The sequence below is a fragment of the Camelina sativa genome, chromosome 17, assembly GCF_000633955.1.
Source record: "Camelina sativa cultivar DH55 chromosome 17, Cs, whole genome shotgun sequence".
NCBI classification, from domain to species: Eukaryota; Viridiplantae; Streptophyta; class Magnoliopsida; order Brassicales; family Brassicaceae; genus Camelina; species Camelina sativa.
This window is the reverse complement of record NC_025701.1, coordinates 27475156-27485907: the sequence shown is the minus strand read 5'-3', so window position 1 is coordinate 27485907 and position 10752 is coordinate 27475156. Positions and strand designations below refer to the sequence as shown.

Here is a 10752-nt window from a genome sequence, read left to right as displayed (position 1 = left end):
GACACAACGGCTACTTGATCAAATCTAGCATCATCTACACGTGTTTCTATTGTTCACTCCAACAAAGAAAGCAACAGCAAATAGAAAAGAAAAAAAAAACAAATCCTTAAAAAACAAAAAAAGTTCTGATAACCTTATGCAACCAATCCAATCATGTGTATGTATGTGTTCATGTTCAAATCGTTTTTAATCTCTCTAATTAAGTTTTAATTAAACAAGCAGTGGTCTTACTTTGCAAATCTCAACATTAAAGCCTGAATCCATTAGAAGTAGAAGCCAGGCTCGTTGCTGTTCCGATAATCTATCTTTCTCTGATTTTACTTCCACAAGCTTAGCTTCACCTTCATAACCATTCTCCTTGAACCGCCATAGTAGCAGATCAGGCATTCCACTGCACCAGCTCCTATAGTCTTGAGCTAAATGCCGGCACAGCGATGCTACACACACACCTCCAACACAAGCCACTGCTGCTCTCAGTTCCTCTAATGTAAACCGCTCCCAAGCCACTCCCCTGCACGCTGTTCCACGGTGTGTTTCATATGATATGATTAGTATTTCTTCAGCCATTCCGTTTGCAACTTTCTCGAGCTGAGATTCTATCATTTCCTTCCTGGTTAGATAAAAGGATTCAGTCTCTAAGTCAAATGGAGCAGTCTGCACAAGGGGAACAAAAAAGAATCAAATGAGCACTTTCATTTCGTTGCGTGAAACAGGTAGTGAGCTTCATTAACCTGGAATCGGGTTTGGAAAACACCCGGGACATCGGAAAATAGAATGTCCCACATGATAAGCCCAAAAATCGTTAACCAGATGCTACTCTCTGTATGAATTCCTTGCCATCCTCCTCCTTCTCCACTATAATACTGTAATGCGAGCTGCTCAACTCCACATTGTTCTCCGTCTTCCCCATAAAACCTGTTTCTCATGCCAACTTCACAATTCAATGATCTCCCTTGAATGGTAACCTGAAATGCAAAATTGGATGTTTGAGGGCAAGATTGAACGGGAATTCTATTTTCTATATCTTTCTTATCTTTGGAGTAGAACAACAACCTCAGGGATCTTCTTATCGTCGAGACTTGAAAAGGTGGGAGTTTTCCAGCGTCTTGGAGGTTTTGCCAGACGAAGAATGCGCCTTTGCAAAGCTACTCGTGAACCAGCACGCACCCAAGGATCTAATAGTCCCTGCTCTGCTACTGTAAGGCTTTCATTTGGACGTCCCATATGCTCCAAGTCTGTTGATAACCTGACTGTCCAATATCCTCGTCTCCTGTCACAATTGAAACAACTGAGCAACCGCCTCAGTAGATAAGCTGCTTGGTTGTACCTGCAACCACAGACACAAGTTTCAACAAGCAAAAAGACAAAGAGAATCTGAATAAGTCAAAAACAAGATGAGTGTTTTCACATGCCTCTTGTGATTCTCAAGAAAGGAAACTCCTAAAAGAACCACCTTTGAGTAAACCCATGGCGCGGTAAAGCAGTTAAATGCAGCATGGTGCGCAGAATCCAAAGACGAACTGAATATGCGGGTTTCCGAAATCATGATGCATTTCAACACTGTCCGAGAATCCTCAATGTCAAGAGATTCATCCATCAACTGAGCCACTTCAATGGCCTGTAATTGAAGCTTTAAGATAGAGTAGACAAACAAGCCTGTTTTTATTCTCAATATAGACAAGTAAACACCTCTTCATATGCTAGAAGCTTTGTCCGATTTGAAAATATTTGCTCTGACCCAATGCATTTGTAACTTGGGTATTTGATAATACCGAGATCCAGTAATACAAAAGAGGATAAATCTTGCTCTCCATTGAGGAAGAAAAGCCTCTGCAACATAAAACCAGATTTATTTCCTAAAATAAAGTTGATTAATATCTGCAAGTAAAAATCCAAAATTCACCTCAATACGCCATATGAGAGAGTCTGCTGTACTGGATATCTTAGCACAAAGTCCTGTTTTTTCTAGAATCATTGTTGCTAGATTTATCCTGAAAGTTAAACAACACAACTCAACCTTAGAGAGAAACAGAAACTGCTACAAAAGGAGAGAGGCTTCAAAAATCTTATTACAAAGTGTTGCAGCGGGATAAATATGAGAGTATATGTCGCTGCATCACAAAGGACTACAAACAAACCTCGTTTCATCATTATAACAAGAGCAAAATGAATAAATAAGGTCTCTCTTTCTTGAGCCTCGACTGAACACCTGGACCACCAATAAAGCACACCATATATCAAGCAAACCAATAAGAGAACTACAACCTTTCACACAAATACTTCCAATATACAGAGCAATATCTCTGAGTTAGTGTGGTCCAACCTTGTTCATAGATAAGATATCACGAAGTTCAGTGACGTTTAGCAACTCTATGATCTCCTTCATTTTTTGGGAATCTAGTTCATCTGCGTCCTTCACTGAGCTCATAAATCCCCTGACTGAACGTCATATAGATATAAGCCTTTTCTAATATGAAAGTTTAGCAACCAGAAGAATTTCTTAGTCTGTGTCTGAACGTGTTGACAAGCACATATCATTTACCTGTTAGATCCTTCACGGCTTGAAAAGAATCAGACACCTCATGGTATGAAATATTTGATAGCCTAAACCAAGGTCCTGAACAAAAATATCCAAACATTTCACAAAATTATCATAAAGCGCATAAGGACTGAACTTAGTGATTCAAGCAAGAGTGTTTCTGGGACAATTACAATAGCAAAGAAAGGTATCTGTACAAATCAGACTAGGGTCGTGGCCACCAGAAAAGCAACTACAAATTAGCAAAGAATCCAGCTCCAGTTGCCCAGACACAGCAACTGGGAACATATAGTTTTCAACAAAACCTAACATCATTCTACCTACTGTCCATCAGAATCTAATCACTGACCACTGCAGTTTATTCGAAACGACAGAAAACAAAGTGTTTAGACACTAACAAATGTATGAAAATAGGTAAGAAAGGGACACTACTTGTTCAACATCGCTTCATTCATAGAAGTTTGTCTAAAAACAGTTACAAATAAAACGAAATAAAACTACAAGGGGTAATGCAAAACCGAAATCTAATAATGTCTATACCTTTTCGTGTGTAAAGACGGACAAAAAGTCTTTGGCTATCTTCGGAAAGAGAGGGGAAAGATTCTGTAACCAAAACAAGGAAGAAGAGTGTCTAACAGTAAATCAATCATTCCAACAACATCAAGAAGGAAACCCAAAAAAAAATCATATGTGAAATACCCAAGAGTGCCCTTTCATCGGCTGTGAATAGGTGAGAGCAGCTTCTTAGAACCTCTTGTAGTATTACGTTGAAGTTAAACTGGTATCTAGTTGTTTTAGGCGGAAATTGCATCTGATGCTCAACAGCCTGAAGAACTTTCTCCCAAATAGGTCTAAAATCTTCATAAAACTCACATTCCTTCCAACCATCAGATGTCATCTTGTGACAAAGAACTTTAATGGGAACAGCTTCAGAAGAATTCTTCGGAACAGATGTTATTATTCCCTGCAAAGAATGTAGAGCAAGCACAACAAGAAGTATATCTTAACTTTTCAACTTATATCAGAGCAAGCACAACAACAAGACATATAAATCAGTCACCAACCTCAAACTTAAGGTCATACTCATCGATAAGCGGAGACAAGCACTGGGAGATATCTTTAGGTATATACCCAAGCATTTCAGAGTCTGCAGAAACAACCTAGTGTGAAACGACAAATACAATATTTTTTAGTAGCCAACAGATAAAGAGACAAGAATTCACACTCAAGAAGACAATAATGTTAAAGGAAAGGATAAAAACCTTTATAGCATTCCGATCCTTAATATTCTCAGGATGTCTCAAAAGACAAATGTTACCCCCACTTTCTAAATTCAGAACATCACTAAACTTCCTACCAACTATAAAGGTATGAATAGCATCACCATTGGCTTCATCTAAAGTCACAGTTTCCAAAATCTCCTCATTTCTTGGAGAACATGAACCATCATCAACCTTGCAGCAAATGGAGTCACTAGGCTCACTTCTTTGCACCAAACTGAATCCAGAAGGTTCAGAATCAAGTATTGGTTGCTGCTGGGTACAGATTGCAAGACCATTTTCAGATCGTTTTGGCACTGACAAGAAACTTGACTGAAGAAGAGTGGTCTGAGTTAATCTCCGTTTCTTCCTCGTGGATGGACTCAAATCATCTGAGGAAGTTGAAAAAGTTTGTTAATTTCAAAATCCCTAATGAAGAAGATGAGACAAAAACAACTCCTAAAAAAACCACCAGAGAATTTGCTCGGGTCATCGAGAGGAGCCTGATTCTCCGAGGAACGACCGTCGTCTCCGGCTACTGAGATTAGATCGTCTACCTCGAGATTCAACGAATCCTAGGGGAATTTTTGGGATTAAAGAGAGTTACTTTGATACGATTGAGGGAAAATGGGAAAACTTTGAGGGGAAAAGATGGATACCGGAGTAGGAATGGAGAGAAGAAGGTCGCGATTAGGAAGAGACCGCCGACGTTTTCCGATGACCCGGAGCAAGCTCTCCCGTCCGGTGAGCATTTCCACGGCGACGTACGCGGGAAGTTTTGAGATTGGCGCTACAGTTTCTCTCTATTTCCATTTTCGTTTACCATTTTAATATTTTGGTTGGAGATTGTCTTTTTGATTTTTTGTTTCATTTTTTTTTTTGGTCATTTTTTTTTCATTTTAAATGGTTTTATCTATTTTCCATTGGTTTTAAACTTTTAGAAATAAGAAAACTCTCACTCAGTTATACAACAATTATTTATAACTAAAGAAAATTCTCTACTCTTGCTTGATGATTCACTGAAGTTGCAGTTCTTATGCAACTTATGATACTTTTGTGTGTTTGGATACATGTTTGTTCAGGGGGGACTTGATTGGCTATACCAAAATCATAGAAAAAAGATTGAACATTTTCAGTTCCTCAGAAAAGAAACAAAGGAAAGAAAAATGACGGATTAAAACTGAAGACCGTGTTCACGAGCTGCAGCAGCAAGAGCCTCAATACGTCCATGGTAAGGGTAGCCACCACGGTCAAAGGCCACCTTTGTGATCCCTTTCTCCAAGCAAGATTTTGCTATCACTTCCCCAACTTTCTTCGCTACCTCCTACTCAATAAAAACGAAAGAGAAATCGAGTTGAGTGTGCTATATGGTTTGACCACAGATTCATTCTCTAATGGGTGCCAATTTCGAAATTAGAAGAGAAAGAACTTACAATGGTTGGTCCAGAAGTGTAGTCAAACTCTTCAGAGATAGGTTTCTGCTTAGTAGAGGCTGAAGCTAAAGTGTGCATCTTAGTATCATCAATCACTTGAACATAAAGATGCTTGTTTGAACGGAATACGCATAGCCTTGGCCTCTCTGTTGTACCGTTAACCTATCACCAAAGTGTAACCACAAGATTCACTCACTACACATTAACAAAACTCAATTACATATACATTGCTTCAATTTGTTAATTACAACAACATGGTTACATTGTGGTCTCAGACTCTAAAACACTCAATTTCATCGCCAATTCACTAATCCAAAACTAGTCTCCAACTAACAATTAAACACTAATTCTAATTCTAGAACAATCCGGCGATAAAATTAAAAGAGGGAAGAAACAGAACACCTTCTTACGGATACGAGAATGGCGGGCGGTTCGATCTTCGGTGCTTGTTTTGGTTTTGGATTCGACGACCATGGGCCGAGACTGAATCGAAGAAGACGACGACCATGGTTTCAGGAAAACGGCACGGTGTTGAAGTCCGCTACCCAGAAACGTACTGCGGTTAGTAATTAGGCTCACCGACCCACACCCACTCACGCTCGTCATACTTGGTCACTCTCTCTCTCTCTCTCTCTGGCTTGCTCGCTCTGCTCTCTAGCTCAGTGTGTATAAAGCTAATCCTTCTGCCTTATCCCCTTTTTCTTGCAGTCTATAGATTTTGCTTATTTATTTTTTGGACCCTAGTGTTACAAAGTTTTTTAATTCTTCTACCATTTCTCATCCTTTTGTGTCAATTTCTCAATTTATAATCTTTTACCATTTTAATAGATAGGGGTGGATCAAACACTTAAAAATAGATAGGGACGAAATGTGCAATAAAATCAAAATTTAGGGTCTTTTCGAAATAATTGAACATATCCTCCAACATTAAATTTGATTGCTTTTGTTTGAATCCTATTTGCATATTTCATGACTATTGATAGTCTTGTACTAGTTCGTTAGACATTGAGATCGACGGCTAACGGTACAAATACCCTTTTCACTCAGATCGCCCTCTCTCTAGAACTCATAACACAACAGTTGTAAGTTTTAGCACACGACTCATTTTGGTGAACAAACGGGAATCTAGTGGAGAACAAACGGGAATCTAGTGGAGCTAGCCATTTTGTTCCTTTGTTCTTTTTCAGCTTGATCTTCGAGTGAACTCCATCATTGGATTTGTCTTGTTTTCGAGACTTGGTGGTTTTCACAACATAAACCATTTCGAGAGTGTTCCTGATGATTTTGCTAGAATCTATAGCAAGACTTTGAGTATTGAAGGTCCTGACATCACTGCGTGTTTTACCTCTCTCGTTTTGCGGTTAAACAAAGCTTCTACCGTTGTGGCCTTAGTAGAGGTGATCTACAACAACTTAGTAGAGCCTCACTGGTTTCAGGCTCAATGCGGTTTTGACTCTTGTTCTCTTTCAGGACCTAAACTAACTTTAGAGAGTTAGCTTGATGCTAGAATCTGTGTCAAGGATGAAGTTCTCTCGTATTATGCGGTTGAACTAAATTCCAATATTTGTGGCAATAGTGAAACTAAGCACAACAACTTTAACAGTTTCCTTTAGTAAGTGTACAATCTTTCTCTTGATTCATGTATTAGACTATTGAAATTATTAGAGTTATTACGGGTAATTTATAACGGTAAAAGGGTAAGTTTGAGGCTGTAAACTTTATGACACATCCTAAGGCTCTGTTTTATTTATTTATCTACTTCATATCAACTTTGTAATAGGATCTCTTGTTCCATCATTTTGAGCTGGCTCATCATGAGATTCCTTGATTAATTATGTGCATTTATCTCTCAAGTTTATATAAGCTCTCTTAAGATATAACGTCACATAACCAAACATGAAAAAGGGTCTTTTAATTTGGTGCAAGTCATTTGATATAAGATGCAAGTTCCAACAGAATAGAAGCCTGCAAACAATTTACAAACCAAACACTAAGATCAGATGACAACATAATTAATATCTCTACAACAATTTGTGTCCATGACATTGACAGAAAAGGGAAGAAATTTATGGTGAAAAGCCAGTGGTGGATCTACAAACAATTGTACATTTATTGATAGCACAAACTCAAAATAATTCTGTATGGCATAATGATGATCTTTATTAGACTAACCTTTACATAGATCCATGTAGCTCTCAATATTTTACCAGAAAGTAAATATATGCTTTATTTTGGTATATGTAAGCTTTTATAGTATATAGTGTTATACACAGTAGACCAATGATTACTGATCAAACCAATAGTTTTTAGACTCGTGGGCTAGAAATATCTCACTTATGTTGTTTCTGTGTCCTGTATCGAAAAGATGTTGTTATTAAAGGCTTGTACATGAACTTCCAAAATTTTGTAGATGGATTTGACCTTTAAAGGGGGCCATGTTAGGTTGCACAGAAGTGAGGCCAGCTCTCTGATCAGATGTTTGAACATGTTAGGGATGTTAATGAAGATGATGGAGAAGACAAGGCACGTTATAGGAATCATGTTGTCCCACTTTCAATTTATTAAAATTTCACATCTTATCATTCATCACATTACCTCACACACTGCCTTATACGGCTGTACTTCTTTTTTTTGTTCTCTCTTCTTATTTTTATTTTGGATTCAATCATTGGGGTTTTCCTAAGTTTAAGGGCTGTCACCTTGTTTTATCATTTTAGTTTTTTTTTCTCCAAGTTTTTGTAATCTTATATGTATATTTTCTGAACACCATCGTATATGAAGATTGTTGATGTGTTGTTTATGATTATTGTTTCTCACATGTTCTACTATTAAAGGATTAAGATCTGTTGTTATGGCTGGCAAAATAACCAAACATGCCAAACGGGATTGTACTGAACCAAAAGAATCTGTTTAACTTGGTTTGATCTCTTCGAAACTGACTTAACCATAGCAATGAAACCAAGCCAACAATAAAATGTCATAAAACCTACATTCAAAGTAGACATTTTTGTAACAAAATGTAACACGTAATAATTTATAGAAAATGCACATAACAGAAAATCACCTCTCTTTTATTTGTCGGCAATCGCCTTTTTAAGCTAGTTTTGGCTCATTCATGCATATTTCCCACCAAACAATAAAAAACGTAAAAACAAATTTGGTCCACTAGAGTTAAAATCATTGTTTCATTGGGGTTGTTTATAAAATTCCAAATGATTTATAGCAATCAATGAGCTCAAGTCTAGTGTCTGAATTCTGAAAGGCTATTGGATAAGAGAGTGTGGATAACATTATCATCCCCCATTGAGACTTAGAAAAATGTTATTGAGAGATAGTGCAAAGTCTTATAAGCTTACATCTTCTAATTAAATTAACTACATTGTTATCCTCCACTAGTTATATTTATAAGTATTTCTTATTATACCACTAGTTCGATTCCATCATTCATCTATGGTTGCGTAAACCGCTTAAATAATGTACATAAAACCGGAATTGAAGGCCAACAACAACATGAAAAGACTTGGATTCATTTGTTCCAAACTAAAATGAAAAATCTCACCGTGAATTAGATAGATCATCACAGGGATTACCAAACATCCGAATCCAAACTAGACTTCGGATAAAAATTCACTAAAATCTAAATTTAAAAAGCCACGACCACATTAAAGATAAGGAGAATCATGATGAGAGACATGGCGGGCTTATACAACATATACACCTAATTAAAAAAGGGGAAAAAAAAAGAAGAGGAAATTGAAAAAGAGGGAAATTTGAATTCCTTTCTCGTTGTTCTTGATTGCAAGAAACTAAAATCAAGAAGTGAGATTGTTTGAAGAGTTTGACTTGTCAAGAATAGACCACATGACGAGGACATCTTCATAACCACAAGCCATGACGTCACCTTGAAGCTCTTGCACGGTTCGTCTCTCGTGCTCTTCTCTCGCCTTTGCGTTTGCGTGGCGGCTATTTGGCGATGATGATTGCTGCGGCTGGTTGAAGAATGTTGCCGCTTTCTTGAATGGTGTTGCGATTGTTTTCTTCCATGAAGCCATTTTTATGCTTTTTTCTTCTTCTTTAAAAACTAGATTTTTTGTTTTCTTGAAAATAATGCTTCTCTTTTGGAGTTGGATTGAAGAGGCTTCCATGTATATTTATACACCACATGTGAACACAAAAACGATCTTTCTAATTTTTTTTTAAATAATATTTTAATTAAGGAATTTGTAAATTAGAAAAATATTGGAGAAAGGGAGAGAGAGAGTGGTCAAGAGAGGCAAGATCCGCGATAAGAGCATTCCCATGAACCCATCAATTCGTTTTTCTTATCCTCCCACGTGATCTCTCCTTTGTTCACACACTTACAACAATTTTACCACTTCTCTCTCACTTTTACATTCAAAATAGTTCAACCGGTTATCATAAATGTGGAGAACTACTTATTCACTTTACTGATCAAGCCAATTTACGTAAGTCGGTTGTGCATTTATGTGGAGACTGATAGATGTATCGACTAGAGTTAAATCTACTGAACTATTTACATCCTTTACTGTAGTCATTGGTTTATGATGATTGAACCGGCTCGAGTCTTCCCATTCTATACCTAAGAAAGTAGAGAACCAACGCTTTAACATTTCGATCAAGTCATAATTGGCTCTTAGAGTACTATAATGGCTAGCTCGATATAAACATAAATAAATAAACATTTTTTTGACTAAAAGTTTTCTATATATTCTAAACCAGTTTCTAGAAACTAAACATTTAGCGATTTCTGACCATAAACCTATACACGCGCGGCGATTTTTCTCTCCCACCGTTTCTTTTTCTTCTGACCACAAGCTCGTGCTCCGATCTGGGTCCTCCGTCAATTCCGGTGACTGCGAGGACCCCTCGGCCCATGGTTCTTCACTCGCGACTCTTTGCATGTTACCGGCGAAGCTGATGGACGAAATCAAGGGAGCAGTGGAGAGGAGAAGAATCCGCGAGACGCCGATGGCAAGAGCTCTGCCGAAGGAGTTGCTACGCGGAGTGGAAGAGGGAGATTCACAGCGACGAACGAGAGAAGAAGGCAGATAGATCGGAGGATTGGAGATCTTGGAGGCTTCGCGGGATCGGTTACGATAGGGGAGGTAGTCTCCGATCCGGCGAAGCTAAACCACCATCGAAGGCCCGCTTATCTACTCCCTGCTGCCTCTCTCTCTCACGACTGAGCGTGAAAACCTCCTCGACAAAAGGCAGATCGGATCTCTTCCTCCTTCCCAAAACGGCTCTACGGTGGCAGGACGGCAAACGGATCTTGGATCACCGTCTCTGTTCGGCTACCGTCGTCCAGGCTCACCGGAGGTCCTGTTCCGGCTGAGTATCCGCAAGTATGGGCGGCGGCTGCAAACGAGTTCTTCGTTCTGCAGATTAGGGTTTCATGGTTCCCGGTTTGGTTCGGTCTGTGAACCCGGCCGGTTTTGTTTCCATCGGTTTAGTTTTGGTTAACTGTAAATGAGTTGGACCCTAGGGATTTATGTATATG

General features: G+C 38.5%; 3 protein-coding genes across 6 annotated transcripts; all 3 read right to left on the bottom strand.

Annotated features, from left to right (window-relative positions):
* On the bottom strand, positions 111–4627 carry LOC104758133 (fanconi-associated nuclease 1 homolog). 4 transcript variants are annotated; one of them, XM_019239216.1, is made up of 15 exons: positions 4458–4625; positions 4271–4373; positions 3802–4190; positions 3604–3699; positions 3239–3503; positions 3080–3142; positions 2543–2617; positions 2324–2439; positions 2139–2209; positions 1904–1991; positions 1690–1830; positions 1413–1618; positions 1054–1327; positions 732–965; positions 111–654 (listed from the first exon to the last, which is right to left on the bottom strand). In XM_019239216.1, the coding sequence occupies exons 1-15, from the start codon at positions 4548–4550 to the stop codon at positions 211–213; spliced, it is 2658 nt and encodes an 885-aa protein (XP_019094761.1). In that variant the 5' UTR covers positions 4551–4625; the 3' UTR covers positions 111–210. The 4 variants fall into 4 exon arrangements, with proteins under 4 accessions (XP_019094761.1, XP_019094762.1, XP_010479255.1 ...); XM_010480953.2 differs by having other exon boundaries at positions 555–610; positions 4458–4626; XM_019239217.1 differs by lacking the exons at positions 4271–4373; positions 4458–4625 and having other exon boundaries at positions 3604–3686; positions 3802–3893.
* On the bottom strand, positions 4784–5845 carry LOC104758132 (50S ribosomal protein L18, chloroplastic; the record flags this gene model as incomplete). Its single annotated transcript, XM_010480951.2, is given in 3 exon segments — positions 4784–5122; positions 5232–5393; positions 5634–5845. Coding segments are annotated over 3 exon segments (516 nt in total). The 3' UTR covers positions 4784–4972.
* Positions 8739–9464, bottom strand: LOC104758131. Its single transcript, XM_010480950.2, has one exon. The coding sequence runs from the start codon at positions 9374–9376 to the stop codon at positions 9044–9046; it is 333 nt and encodes a 110-aa protein (XP_010479252.1). The 5' UTR covers positions 9377–9464; the 3' UTR covers positions 8739–9043.

Bases quoted from the DNA above. Each gene is read 5' to 3' on its own strand.
- LOC104758131 (XM_010480950.2), bottom strand. From the start codon at position 9,376: ATGGAAGCCTCTTCAATCCAACTCCAAAAGAGAAGCATTATTTTCAAG.
- LOC104758133 (XM_019239216.1), bottom strand. From the start codon at position 4,550: ATGCTCACCGGACGGGAGAGCTTGCTCCGGGTCATCGGAAAACGTCGG. The intron at 2,618-3,079 runs GTATAGACATTA...ATTTTTGTTCAG, and splicing joins CCGTCTTTACACACGAAAAG to GACCTTGGTTTAGGCTATCA. The intron at 1,831-1,903 runs GTGAATTTTGGA...TTTATGTTGCAG, and splicing joins CTCTCATATGGCGTATTGAG to AGGCTTTTCTTCCTCAATGG.